General features: G+C 40.0%; 1 protein-coding gene across 7 annotated transcripts in view; it reads left to right on the top strand.

The window, feature by feature from the left end:
* Positions 1-19696, top strand: part of OSBPL9 (oxysterol binding protein like 9) — a 102754-nt gene that overhangs the window by 75927 nt on the left and 7131 nt on the right. For 4 of the 7 annotated variants that reach the window (XM_084852508.1, XM_084852510.1, XM_084852506.1 and 1 more), the window contains 8 exons: positions 1678-1707; positions 3283-3333; positions 8865-8903; positions 14278-14371; positions 14941-15042; positions 16239-16398; positions 17405-17517; positions 17796-17914. In XM_084852508.1, coding sequence (XP_084708634.1) covers positions 1678-1707; positions 3283-3333; positions 8865-8903; positions 14278-14371; positions 14941-15042; positions 16239-16398; positions 17405-17517; positions 17796-17914 — 708 coding nt within the window. The remainder of the gene's footprint in view (positions 1-1677; positions 1708-3282; positions 3334-8864; positions 8904-14277; positions 14372-14940; positions 15043-16238; positions 16399-17404; positions 17518-17795; positions 17915-19696) is intronic. The other 3 variants (XM_084852509.1, XM_084852507.1, XM_084852512.1) reach the window with 1 other exon arrangement.

Here is a 19696-nt window from a genome sequence, read left to right as displayed (position 1 = left end):
GTACTTGTTTGCCCTCTAGGCTTAATTTGTTGTAATGGCAGATTAGTGTTATAAGGGATTTTTTTCTTCCTGATTTATTGTGGCATTCAATATTTTAAAACCTGCTTGTTCTCAGACAGAAGAAAAAGGGTCAGATTGCCCTTACCCCGAAGTATTTTTTAACAACATTGGTAACATCATGAATTTCCTGATTAAGAGTAAAGATAGGGTTTTTTCCTTTGAACATCTCCACTGACCCACAACAACTAGCAAGATCTGCAGCTGCTTCCTGTAGAAACATCATTTGAAGAAAATGTTGCTGAAATCTATGGCTTTGCTTCTCCTTTTCTATTGAGTCTTCATGGACATTTTTATCAGAATTGACAAATATGTGGTGCCTGTAGAAAAAACAAGTGGCTCTTGTATCTGAGCAGTAGAGTGCTGCAAGATCAGAAACAAAATCACATTTAAAAACCCCAGTGTAGCTACAGCGTTAGTGGAGAATAGACAGGCTTGAATCTCACCTCATTGGACCAGTTTGATGTAAGTCTAACTCAAAAGATCTTGCAGAACTGCTTTGAGCTTCACATCAGTGGATTAGGCTTACATCCAATTATCATTCCCAATACAGTTTAGAATAAACAACCCCAATTAACATTATGAAGGTTTATGTTGACTGTACTGTTCTGAACCTCATGAAGTCACACAAGAGTAAAGGAATATAATGGATTGGATCCAGGCTTGCCCCTCTGAGTAGAAGGGCTTCTTCCATTTGCAGAAAGAACTGGGATCCAGCAAAGGGTCCCCACTGGAGGAAGGAGGTAAATTTCACTAATTCCTCCTTCCCCTTGCAGCCATCAGCACCACCTCCTGTGCTGTTCTAGAGGGTCCTTCCAAAGCACATTTTTAGGGGACATAGGAAGTTGCAGAGGCAAGGAGGAACTTATAAAAATCACAACCCTGCGCCCTTTCCTCCAGCACAAGAGGAACTCAACACAAATTATTGATTCAAGTGAATGTCTGAACTGACTAAAAAATGCAGAGACATTTTCAGTTGGAATCAGTATGGAATGAAGAATAAGAACTTCAGGACAAACATGTTATAACTGAAGTACTCATGGGTAGCTACGGGCACCTCCCTTCCACGTTTCCTTTTGAGACTGTTTACCTGCAGGGTGGGATTGGGAATGTAAACCAAAACTTAATCAGCTTTGACTGCTGAGTAAGACATGGTTTTACAATGAAACATGCTAGAAAAAACTACCAATTCAGTTTGCACAACATATGCTTTGCTAAAAGTCTGCTGCTAGTCCTGTGGGGCTACTCCTTTAAAAAATGTGCATACTAGGTTTTCCGTTAATAGCTAGAAATAGCCACCAAGCTATCAAAGTCTGTATATACTGATGGAAGTTCTCTGCTGTATCTTGGTGATAGAGCACATGCTTTGGTACTTAAGGTCCCTAGCATCTTCAGTTAATAGGATCCTGGCTGGGCAAGGGTCAGGAAAAACCTTTGCCTGAGATCTTGGAAAGCTGTTGCCAATTGGAATAGATAATATTTGCTCTGTCTGACTGTGCATAGGTCAGCTTCATATATTAAGCTTATTTTTTATGTGTTAAAGATAAACAGCATGCAGCTTGAATCAGTTTGGAGACCAGTACATTATTAAATACTTTTCTTGTTTCTTTGTTTTTGTAGAAAATTGAAAACCTCAAAGAAACAACCAGTGTAAGTAAGTGTGTGTATGTGTGTGTATTCACTAAGTTTAAAGTATGTTAGCGTCTTGTATGTGTTCTTTGTCAAAAACATTTATAGTTGTGAAATAGATTGGAAATTGGACTAAATCAGCAAGAGAAGGGTTCATCCTCTCACTGCTGTGATCCAGCTTATCTGCAGTTCCTACTGACTTTCTAAGGAAGGTGAGAGGAAATGCAAACTGAGACCTTGCCCTATGATTATGTTCTGTGTTAGGGGTTGGGAACCTGTGCCCTCCAGATGTTGTTGAATTGCAACCTCTATCATTCCTAACCATTGCCCATACTAGCTGGGACTGATGGGAGTTGGAGTGCAACAACATCTGGAGGGCCACTATTCTAACTTTATGTTAAATTTAAAATATAGTGAGGGTGTGTAGATGTTTACTGATGATTTGCTTACCAACCAAGTCTTAAAAGCTGAAATAAAATAATTTGACACCTTTAGTAGTCCTTCTATTGCAAGGTGGGGAATCCTTTTACACCTGCATGCCACATGTGGCAGTGGATGGATGGCAGCTGTAGGTCAGTAGGCGGGACCAGGGCCAGCATTCCCCCCCATCCCACATGGCTGGCTGGGGAATGCTGGGAGCTGTAGGACTTTTTTCTGTCTAAACATGCATAGGATTGTGCCCTTAAACACACATACTCATGCAGACATAGTGATACATCCTCTCACACGCACACACTCTCTCACTCACACACAGACGTATATCCTTCCTCCCATACACCCACAGACACACAGTGAACTTGGTTTGTTGTAGGGTAATTTAACCCTCGCATAACCCACAGTGGTTGGGTTTGCATGACATGACAACCCCCAGCTGGGGGTTGCATATTCAAAACGGTGGCTGGCATGCACCGTGGCTTATCGTAGGTTAAATAACTTTCAGTGTGCCTGGCACGTCATGCGAACAGGCCATTCTTTCCTCAAACACATGAATATACATCCTTCCCCCCACCTTCTCATGCAAACACCCCCCCTTCCCCCTCACACAAACAGAAACACAATCTCCCTCCACCCTACAGCAGGGCAGTGAGAAAAAGTGTGTGGGTCTCCCCAGGCCCACCTGTGTTCTGTTGTTCACATAGTATCTTTGCTTACACGATAACCTGCAGAACCTCAGTTAAGGCAAAATATAGTGTCTGATTGCGATACTGTTGTGCTCTCAAAACGGAAGACGCTTCAACCCAATTTTCTTCCATATCCTTTCTGCCTACTATGTGCTTCTGGGGTGTGTCAAATATCCTTTGCCTGTGTGGTGCTGTGAGACTCTGGGCCAAACCATAATCCCTTTAAAATTAATGGCAAAATAGTAATTGATTTTGAAAAGATCTGCACTGCATTCTCAGTCACTCATTTCAGTATAGCAATTTAGGGTGTTCTCAAAGACATCTCTTGTAAATAAGTGCCAGATTGATAATGAATGTAAGAACCAATCTTTGCATGTATTTCACTCATATTCATACTTGATTATAAGCAGTTGATACTTGATTATAAGCAGTAAAGTTTAAGAATTACTAAAATGTTTATTTTTGTCCCCCTTAGAGCATGGTTGAATCAATAAAACACTGCATCGTGTTGCTGCAGATTGCTAAAGTAAGTATCTCTGATGATAAAATACAGTAGAATGTTTGTTCATTAAAATGTTTTTGAAATAAATTGTTCTGTGCTGTTACATTGTGGTGGTGGTGAACAATTAAAGTTCTTAAGAATTGGAAGGAGTGTATATGTATATATACTACTTACTTTCCCTCCTTTGGCTTTCTGTGGGTGGATTGATGATAAATGCTCATTTTAGGTTTTTAAGTAAAATGTTTCATATCTTGAGCAAGTAGTCTCTCAAATGCTCTTGAAAAATTCATTGTATATAGTCCCTTAGCTGACAGAGGTGGCACACTCCAATGCGGTGCCCTTCATATTAAATTGGTGGTGAATATACTTCTCCTTTAGTCATGGTAAATTGTCGTTGACCATCGCAAATGTTGTGACTGTTTTCTTCTTGTGTGGTTTGAGAATGCAGATGAACGGATTCTTCAATATCTATGTAGGTTTAATTACTTTTGATGCCTTGAGCATTCACATGCAACTTCATCTGGACAATTTTGTAGAAATCCTGAAAGCAGAAAGAAACAAATGTTAACAGGTTTATTTCTTAGTCTCCAAATGGGTTTGGATGTACTAATCTACTCTAAATTTTGGATTTATTCTCTAACCTTAATAGGCCTAATAATTCCTAACCTATAGCACTGAAGTTCCTGCCATGTCAGAAGTGAAAAAAATCCCACTAAGTTTTGCTGGGCAACTTAAAGTCCTAATCATAAATTGGATTATGGAACTTTTATACATGATCAAAGAAGGTGAGCCCCAGTGTATTTGTGCTGTAGTACAACATTTTAACATGTTTCTCTAAAAGACAGCTGTGTTTATACATAGTTCCCACATAACAGATTGACACAGAAAAGGGGAGAGGCTTGCTGTGGGGTAGGCGGTAAGGTAATATTTGCTTCGTTTGATTGTATAAGAGAATAAAATATGTGCATGCCTCAACACTGGAGAGGGAGTCCATTGTCTGCTACCTAACAATAAGTATAAGTGAAGTTCCTGGAATGACAGAAGAACGCTACAGAGAAATACGCAAGTTTTGCTTGTGCCTTACAACTTCGGAAATAGCTTGAAAGAAAGCTTGTCATAAGCACTATCCAGTATGTTCTTGTGATAGAAAGACAACCATATTCTACATTGCACAATCAAATCTTGTGTTGATGTTAGTTGATCACTGATTAACGTACCTATAATTATGATTTTAAATATTTAGCCTAAAATGTCTTATGATTACATAAAATATAAGTTTGATAGTTATTTTATGGGAGAAACAACTATTTCAGGGCTCCTCGTATTTGATATATTTGTAGCCAGGCTTGGCAATTTCCCAAGAAAAAAATAAAAGAGGACCTATGCATTGCATGTTATAAGATTCCAGATTCAACATCAGAAGGATCTCTGGTAGCAGGATGGATAGGAAGTGTCTTTCGGAGACCCTGGAGAAGTCAGTGCCACTTCATATAGGCAGTACTGGGACAGGTGGACTGTTGGTTTAGTTCAGGATGAGGTAGTTCCTTACTTCGGATACCTACTTTTTATCAACACTATTTTATGCAGAATTTTTAATAGACATTTGCATAATAATATAGTATGTGCATTTTTTTCTTAGCCTTCTTTCCTCCCTTTTCCACTTTCCCCACATCCATGTCAGTTAAAACTTCAGTAGAAAGAGAGAGTGAAAGGAAAGAGATGGGGGAGGAGAGAAAGGAAGCTTCCAGAAGTACGCCACAAATGCTGGTGCTCTTCTTTCATAACTCATTCACTATAATGTTGAGTACTCCCTTATTCCAGTTCTGTACTTGGAGCCTGTTTTGCCTTTCAGGCCTATGTTAGGCAGTACTCAGTATCTCAGTACCTTTTGGATTAAGGTAAAGCAACTGCTTGCTCCAAAGCACAACATGCTTCATCACATTGCCCTCCATCAGGGAGTGGGCAACCTTTTTGGCTGCAAGAGCCACATGCTATGCCAGGTGGTGGGGCAGGGGCCGTGCATACGCACAAATGCATATCTCAGCGCACAGACATGGGGAGGTTTAATCTTCCCTGCTTGCTGAGATGAGGCGATGGGATGGAGGGGGGTGTTTCAGATAGTTGTGCAAACAACAGTTTGCACCAGGAATGTTGGGAGGGGGGTGAGGTTAAAGCCTCCCCCCTCCCCCAATGATCCTGATACAGATGGTTGTTTCCTTGCTGCTAATAGCAGCAGCAGGGAAGTGGTGATCTCTGGACTGGGAACACTGGAAGGAGGGAAAGGCTTTAACCTTGCCCTCCCCCCAGTGATCTGTATGGGGATCACTAGGGAGATGGAGAGACATAAACCCCCAATGATTTGGATTGCTATTAGCAGCAGGGCGACAACGCTCTGTGCTCTGCCTCCCAGCTGATGGTTAATCAGCTGGGCAGTGGGAAAGGTGGCTCTGCAGGCTGCAGACAGAGCAGCTAAGGGCTACATACAGCCCACGAGTTGCCCATGTGTGTTCTACGTGGTGGTGGTTATAACCACGAACTTCCAAATTCTGCAAATTAAATTGGCCTCTGATGAGTTGCGTCTTCAGCGTTAGGTTGATATTGCCCCAATTTTACCCAGTTTAAACCTGGGATCAGTATGTCATAACTATGAATTTTTTGGATGAAGTGTAACACCAGGCCTAGTGATACAACTGGGATTTTAGGGAGGAGGGATTCCCATTGACTGAGCATTGTTCAGTATTCCCTGCCTGCCTTATTATATCAGTCTTTTCAATCCATTGATTACGTTTCAAAACCACTAAGGCAAAATTTGTGTTAGCTGCCAGTAGCCATGCTTTCCTAGCTCCAAATATAGCAATACATCTTGAGCAGCAGTCTTTACTTGACAGAATGAGGTGATAGGTTTTATGAAACCTATCATCCAGCTGGTAATAGGTTCCATGAAAAAGGATTCAGGACCTGTATTTTTGACCCCTTCTTAGGCTACCGAGTGGCTTGGGATAACAAGAATACTTTATGATTTCGCTTTAGGTTGAGAGAATGAAAATCTGCCTTCCTTTAGTAGCAGCTTTTATTTTAGTACATGCAAACCTTTTCCTACCCCTGGTCTTTGCAAAAAAGAGCACAGAGCTTGATCAATGTGCATTAATGTGAAAGATCTGATAGAGGATATTCTCTTTATATATTGCAATTGAAAAAGTAATAATGTGATTAGAAGCTCATTGCATAAGTATATAGATATATAACAGATAAAATACTAAATCTGATATATTCATCATCATTCAGAGCCCCAGTAAAGTTGTTTATATGTTTTGGTTGATTCCCAGAATTCTTCTGTGCTTCTATAGTCTCTAATATGCCTTTTTATATGCTGGCACATTGATTAAACTACTCACCACCCATTGTTGTAACTGTTCTTTAGTGGATATCTCTCATGTTAGAGTACTGAAGGGTTGCATAGGTTTGCCCCAATGAAGAGCTACTCTCAAAACACCTAGAACAATCTCCCAAGCCATTGCTAAACCCATGTTGCACTTTCACATGTCAAGGTAGTCTTGTGTAACAAATTTGTGACCTCACCCTCCATTTGGCGCTGACTGCCCTCAGTTGCAACTGGGATCCTTGCTCTGTATTCCTTAAGGGAGTCGTGGAAGAGGCATAGCATTAGCTCTTTTGTTGCCACTTGATCAAAGCAGAGGTCATCCTAGGACTACTATATGGGATAATGTTTCTGGTTCCAAAGTTGGTGTTTGACTAATGGAAGACAACAGTTGGTTATCTTTATCTGCTGTGCTGGTGATTGCACCCTGACTATTTGTATTGCCTCTTGTTCGTATTGCCCAAAAGCAACCCACAGATGACACCAGATAAAAGCAGCTTGCATGTCATTTTCATTTGCATGGGACCCCTTTATTGGCCATAGTGATTCCTGATACTTATGTAATATGCTAGATATTCATATAAAGACTCCCTTGTGCATTCTCTTTACTTGACACCAGTTTTGGTTTAGTATTCCTCTTACATTTGCAGAATATTAAATGTATATGCACTGTAGTGGTTCACCAGTATATTGTGAATTATTTCATTTAGTTGAACAATTTATAGCCTGCCCTTCCACTCATAGGCTTGGATCCTAAAGTAAGGCAACTTAAGGAAGTTCATGGAAGGAAAGCTTCCCATTCCCTTTTCTCCCCTGCAGCCTCCTGCAACCCCTGAAAAGCCTCTCTGGAGGTCAGGGTCCTTCCTGAACAGTGGTGGGATTCTCCTGGGGAAGGAAGGGATGGACAACTTTCCTTCCAAGAACTTCCATAAGTTAACTTAGGATCCAAGACCAATTTTGAGTGAGTTCCACTCTCCCAGCTGCCCCTACACTGTTGGGGGGGGGGGGCAACCCTTCAGAGAGGCTAGATGGGTGGGCTGCTGTGGGGAGAAGGAGACAGGAAACTTTCCTTCCATGAACTTCCTTTAATGGATATGCATCCTTATCCAGAATGGGTTGAATAGTACCTCTCTGAGTATGTAAACTACCCAACAGCACCTCCATCTTCTCAGGACTGAGCTTCAGTTTATTGGCCGTCTTCTAGTCCATTATTTGCCCCAGACACTGATTTGACACCCCACTATCCCATCTGACTTGGATATAAAAGAGTGAGAGTTAGGTGTCATCAGCATATTGATCACACCTTGCTCCACTTGCATAGTGGTTTCTTGTAGATGTTAAATAGCGTGGGAGGTACGCCATAGCGTGGGATGGAACTCTGTTGGATCCGGTAGCTTAACCAGATTGGTTAAGCAGTAATTCCCCCCAGCACCACTTTTTAGATTCGCCCTCCTGGAAGGAATGGAGCCACCAAAACACAATGCCCCCAATATCCATACCAGATATCCTGTGCAGAAGGGTACCATTGTCAGTGGTATTGAGATTGCTAGAGATCCAGGAGAATTAACAGGGTCACACTCTGCCCAATCAAGAAGTTACTGGGGAGGCAGGAGCCCTGTTCATAGGCTGAGAAATTGCAAATGTGCTCTTAATTTGGGTGGCAGTAGAATTGCCTAGGTTTCATACTTAGTACTGCAATCATTGTATAACTATTTCCAAAGTGAGGAAGATGTAGTTCTTTAAGGTTCCTAGTTAAGTTCAAAAGCAAGAGTAATTTCCCAAATCCAGTTGCATTTTGGGTAAGCAAGAACTCATGAACATAGCGGTTGGGTTGGTAGTGTATTAAAATACAGTCTGGAAAACTGATGCTCTTTTTTGCCCATTCTGGTTTTTCTTACACTATTCAAAGATAACTTTTTAAAGTTATTCAACTGACATTTGCAAAGTGGCATTTTTAATTGGGAGGAGAAAGGTATTCGTCATTGCTTGAAACAGGTTCAATCCCTCCCCCCACTGTGTGACCTTGGACTGATCATGTGCTTTCCACCTAACCTGCCTCAAAGGTTCTCATGAGGCTTAGAAGGGGTTGGGCAGAGAAACATCTGTCATTCTCATATAAACATAATGACATTTGTAACTAATTGATCTGTTAATATTTGTAACGTTTTTCCTTAAGGACCAAAGTAATGAGGAGAAGCACGCAGATGGACTTATAGTAAGTTTAAATCTAATCTTTTATCTCCCTTTATTTCTGCAGAACTTTAAAGCTACAGTCATGTGAACACAGGGACTTGAACTTCCACTCATTTTTGACATTTCTTTCTTTCTTTCCCTTAGTCATGTCTTCTAGTATTTCTTTTCCTGTATGTTGTCATTTTCTTTAAGCTCCTAAAATCAATTACTACCACCATAATTAAGAATATTAAATTCCAGCTTTTTCTCTGGTTTTAGAATACTGTTTCTTATCAGTGAAGCAGAATTAAAGCCACCGATGTGAATGGGATGAAACAGGGGTGATAACTTCATCATTGGACTGAATCTGATCATACCTAAAATGTACTTGTCAGAAGGACAGCCTATTTCTTTAAAATTCTGGTTTTTTTGTCATGTTCTGTTGTATATACTTAATGTAGCTTTACTTTTGACTTTCATTTGTATACATTTTCCTGACAACTTCTTTTCTGAGTGTATGTAATTTGGCTAGAGCCTGTATTAGCATTTTAGCTTAAACACGATTACAGTATAGTTTTGTACAGTCACTTGTTTTCCTTATCCATTTTCTAGTTGAGTCTTTAAATATTTTAATAAACAGTAGAGCGTTTCTCTCCAGTCCGTTTTTTTCGCATTGCTGAAACTTGGAAAAACATTTAAAAGTCCTCAAAACTATTAAGAAGTTTAGTGCTGAGCCCCATTATAGCCAAGTGCAAATGCAGTATGGTAGGAAGGATACAGAACTACTTCTAAGAGTTCTTGTGTCATAAAGTTGTGAATGTAAAGTAGCTTGCTTCTATATAACGCTGCCTGTAAAACATAAGACGGTACCTGAGAAAATTTGTAACTGTTCCTCCTATAAATTAGTAGTAGTTGCAGAGCTAGTTTCTCTTCAGAGTTGGAGGATAACTGTATGGATTCATGTATGTTTAATAATTGCCTCAAAGGAGAGATTGCCTACATCTTTCTGGTCTTTGAGTGGAAATTAAAAGCAAGCTCTGATTTTCCCTATATAGAGTTTAAAATAAGGTGTGGATACATAGGGAAGTTTCACACATCACGCTAAGCCACTCTGCGAATAAGCTACCATGGGTTGGTTGGTTGCTTGTTAATCTGACACAGTCAGGCTTGCTGTGGTTTGTCCCCCCCCACATTCCCCCTCAGTCTTCCCGTTGGCTCTGACATGTATCCCAGGGACCTTTACAGCAGAACCCCTCATTTCCTTGATCCCCACCTTGGTTTTTGCCACTCTGGCTGGCCAGCTCTGTAGCCATTTCCAACAGCCCACAACAAAGTCGCCCTGCCGGGTTTGGACAACATAAGCCATCATGGGTATCAACAACCCTAAAAACAAGCCATGGGTTTTCAGGGTAGCTAGTTCTTGGAAAATAACCAAGAAATAACCTGCAGAAACGGTGCTGGGTTCACACAGCACAACAACCCACCATGGTGGTTGTCCTCTTGTGTGAACCAGGACATAGGGTTAAATCATTGGTATCAATACAGCTAAATACTGCAGTATATGAGCCTCTTTGCATTTTGGGAGCAATGGAGATTTGCTTTGGGACAGTAATCTTCAGAATTCCCTTTGATGAGCATACTATAGTAAAGGAAGCCTTGGCCCTCACTTAACCCTTTGAGTTTCTAATAGGAACAGTATTGAACTCCTACAATCTCTAAAGCATATATCTGTGCAACTTAGGATTTGTTCTATAATGTTCACCTGTTTGCTTGAACCCTTTGGTGCACAGTGTATAACTTTCATGTTCTCCATTGTTTAATTTGTGCTTCTTGCAGATCAGCAGGAATCTGGATATCTTTCTCAGCATACATAGCTATTACGGCAAAAGCGTTAAAAAATGGAAGTCAGCATAGCTTATGTTTTTCCTTTATAATTTCACACCAGTACTGCTGAAATAACTGTTCATAGCAATAGTGTTTCATAGCCAGACTTTCCATTCAAAATATGCTTGAGCTTGTCTTTTACAAATGAGATCACATATTGTTTCTGATGTAGTGTACAATGCAAGATTAGGCTAGTTTATACAAATCAGTTATGAACATTAGATAAAGAGGCCTGTCAGATACATTTTTGTATCGAAATGAACAATTCTTGTGCGCTTCTTAAATTCAAAAACACATGTTGAGATTCAAGACAGTGGCTGCATTCAGTCACATAACAGCAAATATTGCTTTAGCGTTAGTTGCCCAAGCAGCTATGAGCCACCTCCTTCCCTTCCTCTATGCTTCAGGCAAGGAGATGATAAGCTGCTGCTTCTGCTTGGTGGTTTGCTATTGCATCTGAATGTGGCAAACCATAGCTTGCCCACAAACGAGGATCAGACTGTGGCTGCTTGTGCCCATAACAGCAAACCATGGTTTACCATTACAGCTGAAAGCCGCTGTGGTGTTATATAGCACTAACGGGAGTGCATGGAGGACAGTATTGCTATAGCACTTGGGGCAAAGTGCAATAAAGACCATTTAAAATGGTCATACAGAAAAGCCTTTACAATAAAGGTTTCATTTTCATTCTTCAGTGTAATAGGATTGTAGCTGAAAGTGTCACGGTTTGGAAATCCTGCCAAGCATTTAAGGCATTGAAAATCAAAGTCAGCACCTTGAATTGAACTTCAAAGCAAGCTGGTAGCCAGTGAATCTGGAGAAGGATTGGATTCCTGCATTGAGCAGGGGTTGGACTTGATGGTCTTGTAGGCCCCTTCCAACCCTGCTCTTCTATGATTGGTGTAATGTGTTCTGGATGGGTAGCTCACTTCTGAACCAACTAAATATTCTGTATTGTCTTTAAGAGCAGCACCACTTAAAGCACACTGCAATAATCTAATCTGTGGGTAATGAGCCTGAATGATTGAAGGCTGTTTTAGCATACAAGACAAAGTTGGTAAAATATTCCTGGCCACTGCTTTCACCTGAGGAACCAGGTGCAGGTATAGATCCAGGAGCACTCTCAAATTGTGAAGCTGTTTGAGGAGGTGTGCAACCCCATCCAGAACAGACTGAATACCTAATTCAGGATTATCAGAACCCCAAATATAACAGTATTTCCATCTTGTCTGGATTAAGCTGCAGATGAGAGTATTGAAATCTAGGATTCATTGAGAGTACTCACTCATGATCCCCAATATTTTCAAAACAGCCATGGTATGTTATATTTGCATGCTTGAATTAGTTTAAATTATTTTCGTATGTAAGCCTTTTAAATAAGCTAGTATAATTTTACTTTGAAATCTAGTTCCTGATGGTATTCATTGTAAAATGCATGATTCTTCTGTTCTGTAACATCTAACTGGTCATCTTCTCCTTAAGTATATTATACAGGTCCTGTGGTATGCACATTTAATCATAATATATGAAGTAGGTGAGATTAATGAAATGTAGATGCCTGAAGAAGAGAGAGAATGTTAGTATCACTTCAGACATCCGAAGTGTTTGAGTTTCAACATTTTCTGTTGAGCTCTCATCAGATTTTGCTCAGGTTTAAATTTGTACTTGGTGAAAATAAGTACAATTTCAAGATTTTGACTAAATTTGATGACTGAGGAATGCAGACTTTGGCATAAGTAGTTACATTGTGGTGTTTGGAACAAGGGTTGAGGAATTGCTGGGGCAGAATTTCCCAGTACTTTGTCGCAGCCCTTTAGTCCTTACTACTATTCTTCCTCTGGCCCACAATTCACAAGTGCTCTTGTGAGTATTAGAGGTAACATTTATTAGAATGAGAGGCCACAATATCAATTTCACCTTCACTAATTTCACCTTACTAACCCCTAAGCCTCACAATATTAATGATCAACGTTAACTTTCTAGATAAATATCATACTGTAATGCTTATTATTGCAGTTGTACCTACTGCCTTGTCAGTTGGCTGACACAGCCATTCTGTCAACTGGCATGATTTTGTGCACATCATTTTGACACTGGACAGAATGGCACCCTTCTTCAAGTTCTGTAAAAGTCGAAGAACAAAGAGGAAATGGGCAAAATCTAGAAAAGATCATGCTATCATGTTGGAGGTAATAGATATAAAACAATCACCAATCCTTGACACAAGATATGCCACAGTTTCTAAGCAACCTCAGAATATTTCAAATTTGATTCAGATATTCCTTCTAAAGTGGAAACAAACGAGTTATACCAATTATTGTCAATGAAGAAAATTATCAATTTGATCTTGTCCAGATTGTAATAGACATCTGAACTTACTATGTTGTGTACGTTGGAGCTGTTCAAGACAGAGTGCTTCCTCCAAGGAAGATATTCATAATATAACCATCTTTGCTGTTTTATTTTTAAGTGAAGTGAGACTGAATTCTCTTCAGCTTACTTACTGCAAGAAACATTTCCACCCCTTGAGTTATCTTTCAGGCTTATGGCTACTCACTTAGTTCTCTCAACAATTATTTTTAAATATGTGCAGAAAATTAACTAGCACTTTCACTAATGCCTTGTGCAAAGATAAATTATCTTCTTGTACTATCCTTGAACATCTTTCTTTTCCCGTCATACCTTCAAGGGGTCCCACTTATTTTTGTTGCTTTCTTGCTGTTCTGGAAGCTCATGCTCAATTTAGCCTATCTGTGTCAAATCTTCTGAGCTTCTTTTTTTTAGGTTCATTCTCTTTCTTAGATATGTGATATTGCACAATAGCTAGATTTAAATGGATCGTGTTGGAGTGGGTGTTTATATTACATTTTCAGAATCGCTAAACGTATTTCAGTGGTATTGAATCTGGAACCCATATATTTAGAACTCTAATCATAAGGTGGCTTGTGAAGAGGTTTTAAGGAGTCATTTAGTTTAATAGGAGTCAACTGCTTGACAAGTTGCTTTACTAAAAGATGTCACAAGAGGAGGGAGGTGCAGAGTTGTACCTCAACATAGAATAAACCAACACTGAATGAGCTCAAATGACTTCTTTTTTGTTTTTGTTTTTTGCATTCACCCAGTCTGCACAGCCTTTCATGATCAGGCTGAAATACCGAATCAGTCTGGCAATGTATATTCACAGTTGCTTCTCTTTGAGATTCTTGACATATTTTTATGACACCTTGTTCATACTTTTGTATATAATCCCCTGATTATCTGTTGCCTTGTCATCACATCAGTAAAGGTTAAAAATTAAAGCTGGGAATCCAGGTCTTTACAGAGGCACATTTATGTTTACACCAACTAAATTCATTTGTAATGCACGATAACCACTATTCTGTACAGACTATTTAATGCTTAAGAAACATTTGTTTTGCTTCTGTCACTTTGCACTTTTCTCAGGACTTTGCTGTTGCATTAGGAAAGTTCCTGCACAGAGGACACTTCAGTGTAGTTCTCAAAAGAGTTTAATTTGTTTGTTTGTGTCACAGAGCACTATTAACCCTGTTGATGCAATATATCAACCTAGTCTGTTGGAATCATCAGTGATCAGCACAATGCCTACCCAGACTGTCTTACCTCCAGGTATAGTATTTGAAAACTACCTGTAGAAATTTTCATTTCTGAAACTACCAGTTAATGGAACATGTAATGCTTGCTACCAACAGTAGATTCTTCTGCTTTAGTCAGATGTGTTACTGTTTCCCCCTCACCTAGTCCCATTTATTCTCTGAATGCATACATTCAGAGAATGTAGTTACAGGAATGATGTGGCTTGTGACATGGCGTATGTAATTTATAAGCTCTTCTTGCTGTGCTACTGGTTCTGAAAAAGGACGTAATATTTCTTTTTCTCTGTACTGATGTACATATTTGATCCTTGTTTTCAAATGAATTAATTGTTTTACAAAGTGTGGTTGGCTTCTTATTAGAGTTGGTTCACTTCATTAAATCCCTTCTGTTTGCATTCCCTATCTTGATATCCTGTTCCTTTCTGCGCATTGAATTTTAATGATAATAGCTGCAACTAGGAATTGTGGGGTGGAGGGAACTATATGGCAGGCAGAATAACTGAATACTGTTGACTGGGGCAATATAGAAAACCTGAAGATTTTTGCCTACTCCATTTCATTTGTCTATTTAATGTCTTTCAGAACCAGCTCAGCTTTGCAAATCAGAGCAGCGACCTTCATCCTTGCCTGTTGGACCTGTTGTAGCATTACTTGGAAATCAGACTCCAACACCAAATAGTACAGGTATAGCATGATTGTCTTGTTTTGAAATACGGAAATTGCACTCCGTAGCATTTATGTTAGTGAAGACCTTTACATAAAAGATTAAACACATATTTTACTTGAACAGTAATCCTGTTCATGAAGTACATGCTTTATTGGGAATTCTGTAGACTGCCATTCTCCAAGAGGAGGTAATGAAAATCCTAGCTGATGATCTAGACATCTATCCTCTTCGAGAAGCTTCTAGCTACACTGTACCTGTAGCTGCTACAGTAAAGGCCTTAATTGTAGCCCATGAACTAGTGAGCTTAAGTTACCACGTGGAAGCACGGAAGGAGTGCTGTGGAGATAAGAAAGCCCTGCATGTAACCTAGGACCAGTTGTATAGACTTTTCTGCTGCTCTTACCACATACTGATGGTGTGAAGTTAAATGACTGCCTAGTAGGGCAGATGTTCAGAATGTGAATGTATGGGCATGGGCAACTCTGGAATGAAGGAGGGCTACAACAGTAACACCCTAGAGAAAAGTGTGGTTAGTTGCCTAGATACTTCTCTGATAGAAGGGGATTGGTCATATCCAAACAAAGTTCGGTAAAATGCAGAAGCATATATTAATCTTTTTTAAGCAGATTGCATGGTGTTGTATAACCACTTGACAACTTTCCCAAGCTGTCACTTTAGTGTACTCCTTGGATGAGGTGATCCTGTTATGTGGTATACAGTTGTCATTTTTCTTTGCTACCCTTCATATGTTCCTACACAAAGATCTCCTTTATATAGTTTTCTGTCCACACCAGCATTGATGAGCTGTCTACTTTAAGGACCAATTTATGCCTCCATTTAACATAATATGTAATTGCAAAGGATTTCCTCCAAATCATATTAGCTAGTATCCATGGAAATTATTTGGCCTGCCTTTGTAGCATTTTGTTTGGTTCAGTTGTTGAAGCATTTGTCTCTGTTTTGTACCAGTGCACTTGGTTCATTCTTCTCTTTTTGTGATTTAATCTGAACTGAGTGTATTGATTGAGTGGAGAGAAATACAAGAGTTGCATCCAATCATCTCTTATGGGTCTTTTCCATCACTTTGATTTTTATTAATTTATTTGGCAAAAATCATGTGTACCATTACTTATAAATGGTTAGCAATCTTGACTGGAAATGACGTGTTTAAAAACCGCAAATTCTTCGTAACTTCTTTGTATAATCTTTACAGGAAGTGGACAGTCAGCACCTAGCAGCAGTTTAACTTCTCCAAGCCACGCCAATCTTTCTCCAAATACAGTTCCAGACTTTTCATATTCCAGCAGTGAAGATGAATTTTATGATGCTGATGAATTCTATCAGAGTAGCTCATCCCCAAAGAGATGTTTGAAGTAAGTAATGAAAAGCTTACACAATAATTCTCACTCTGAGTATTTGTGGAATACTTGGTTAGGGCAGCAATTTTACTCAGCTTTCTCAGATTTTAAAAATAATAAATTAAGAACAATTTTGGTTGTGAAAGTTCTCACTGCTTAGGTAACATCCATATTGTGAAGTGACTATTTAGTAATAACAAACTCTTCAGGGACATTGCATGCATTTGGCAACTGTGCACTAACTCGTATAGACGCTGCTAGAGATGAAGTTTTATGCATGAGCTGGTGTAGCATGAGCCATATGATCCCCAGTTTAAAAAAAACCCACATGAACTACCTCAGTCATGAACTCAGTAGTGACTTGCCTTCAGCCACCTAGCCTCTTAGTTCCCCATATGGGCTAAAACTGCCCCACTATATAGGGCTATTGTAAAAATTTCTGACAATGTATGCAAAGAACTTTGGGCTCTATCCAGATGTTAAAGACGTGGAAGGCTGCTCACACAAAGGGGCTTTCCCACTCCTTCCTATCCACTGCAGCCCCCTGTACTTTCCATTAAGTTTTTCCTAGGGGCAAAGAGACCCCAGGAAATGTTTAGAACATGGCACAGGGGGGTGCAGTGGGAGGGGAGAAAGCCAGGCAGAGGAAGCTTTCTGCTTGTGAAAGCTGCCTCCACCTGACCTTTGGTGATTCTCTTCTCCTGTTGCAGCTCTGGGCCCCCATCCCAGGCCACCTGGAATGCACAGGGGACTGCAATGGATACAAAAAGCTGGGAAAGGCCCATTGTGCGAGCAGCCTTCTACCTGAATAACTTTTAGATACAACCCTTTGAGTATTTGAAGTGCAGTGTATACATATAAACTGTTAGTCTTGTTTAAAGCTAGACTTACTCTGTTTGTCTTGGAATGTATTCATGTATTTTGTCAGTTACTCCCCAAGTGTGAGAATTCTTCACAACCTTAATGTGTTTTGAATGGTCTCAGATGTATTCAGCCACAAGGGTTTTGTATCTTTCCATAGTCCTTCAGGGCCTGGGGCAATCCTAACGCGTAGCAGCACGGGAAGTAGTATGAAACGCCCAGACACTACAGAGTCCCTCAATTCTTCCATGTCTAATGGGACAAATGATGCTGGTAAGAGAAGCATGTTTAATATAGATACTTTGTGCTTTAAAGAAGGCTTATCCTCCCATACAGCAATTCTTGAGTTTCAGTAGTGGAAATAAAGATTAGTTATCTGTCATGCTTATTTTTAACTTTTGTTTTTTTGTTAAAAACAACAAGAAAAATAATCAGACATTGTTATCAGCAATAACATGTTTGCATGTGAATCTTGATGTACTACAATGTGGTTGGTTAAATACCTTCTAGTTTTTCAGTAAAGCATTATTGAGCGCAGTTTCTTCTTACAGATCTTTTTGATCCCCATGATGATCGAGATGATGATGGTGAAGGCGAGTCGGTGGAAGAACATAAGAGTGTTATCATGCACCTTTTATCCCAAGTTAGGTTAGGAATGGACCTAACAAAGGTAAGGTTCAAAAGAAGCTTCATGAAAAACGAATGATGAATGAGGGTTAGTGGTTTTACTTACTTCAAAGATTATTCATTAATTGAAAAAACGGAAGGTTTATGTTTTTAATCATTCATTTTGTTAACTGGACCTCCCCTTCCTCAGACCCTAACTGCAACTATGGAATGGGTAAAAATACCATTGATATGATACAGTCTAAAAGCCTGCACAGATTAAATTTCAACTAATTTATTTATACGTAATCTATCAAAGGTGATATGCTGCTACTTATTCATGTTCAATGTACCGAGTGGCATCCAACTGCTGTGTTCATGCAAGCATGCTTGCACAAGGAGAATTTCTTCCTGCTGCCTCCCAACTGTAATCCCATGTGCCCCCACAAAGCCTTGACCTTCAGGAGAGGCTTTGCAGGGGGCCGAGGATTGCAGTGGGGGAGGGGATGAGGTAGGGAATTCCTCTTGCTACAGTATATCAATTGGATGGGCCTGTATTCCTAATCAGGAGGCCGAGAACTTTAACATCAAAAGATCCAAACAACACAACTGGAAAATGCAGTGACAAGGAAGTGGTTGTTATATTTTAAAATTGATTTCTAGCCCACCTTTTAGGCAGGTTACAACAAATCAATACAACATATTAAAATTCCAAAATTTTAAAATAGCAATAAAAAACAATGAACATTAAAATAGCCACAGCAGATAAAGTAGTTCTTAAATATAACAACCATAAGATCACTCTAATGCAGAGCAATATTTGAAAAGTATTTAGGGTTTTTCTTAAGGCTAACAGAGAAGGAGCTATACAGATTTCCCTGGGGAGAGCATTCTAGAGAAGGCCCTGTGTCCCTGGTACTCCAAACAAATTACTTTCACCGGTGGACCAGAGAACAGGGTTTGCGATGCTGATCTTAAAGCTTGGGCAGATATGTATGGTGTAGGCCAGGAATGGGGAACCTGTGACCCTCCAAATGATTGACTCTATTTCCCATCAGCTCTAGCCAGCATGGCCAATTTTCAGGGATGATGGGAGTTGTATTCAAATATTTAGAGGGCCTCAGGTGCCCACCTCTGGTATAGGTAGTCCTTCAGAAAGCCTGGTTCCAAATTATTTAGATGAATTTAGAAGATGGAAAAGAGAGGTAGAGTTCTGTGTCATCTGCATGTTCTTGACACCTTAGCCCAAAGCTGTGGATGAGTTCGTCCAATGGCATCATGTGGATGTAAAAAGCATGGGGGATAAGATGGAACCTTGAGGCACCCCAAAAGTCAGTGGCCAAGGGATGGAATTAAAGTATCCCAGCACCATCTGCTGAACCCTACTCTCCACATAGGATGGGAGCCACTGCAACACAGTGCCCCCAAATCCCATCCCGGAGAGATAGTCCAGAAGGTTCTTCTTCATGGTCTCTGTATATCACACATGTGAGCTCTGTGCCTGCACAGAGCCCTGTTTGGGGAACTTCTGTAGCTAATTTTTGGTTTGGGCACAGATAGGACGGGGTGGGGTGGGGAGGGTTCCCACCAAAGATTGCTCAGCTATAGAAGTTTCTTGAATGGGGCTCCTCACAGTCACGAGCCTGTATGTGCAAATGGACAGATGACCACTTGAAGAGCTACAGTTACAGCTAAGCAACCATGGTCGATGGTATTGAAAGGTATCCAGGAGAACTAACACAGTCATACTTCCCACCCCAGTGCGAGTCATTCACCAAGATAGTTTGTTTTCAGCAGTGAAGATGTCTTCTTTCCTTGATACTGGTAGCCCTGCCTTGGCATCTAA

Source organism: Heloderma suspectum, chromosome 4 (assembly GCF_057233095.1).
Source record: "Heloderma suspectum isolate Gila_16-S chromosome 4, 16-S_ref, whole genome shotgun sequence".
In the NCBI taxonomy this organism is placed as follows: domain Eukaryota; kingdom Metazoa; phylum Chordata; class Lepidosauria; order Squamata; family Helodermatidae; genus Heloderma; species Heloderma suspectum.
The sequence above is the reverse complement of the archived record's forward strand: the minus strand, read 5'-3'. Positions and strand labels throughout refer to the sequence as shown.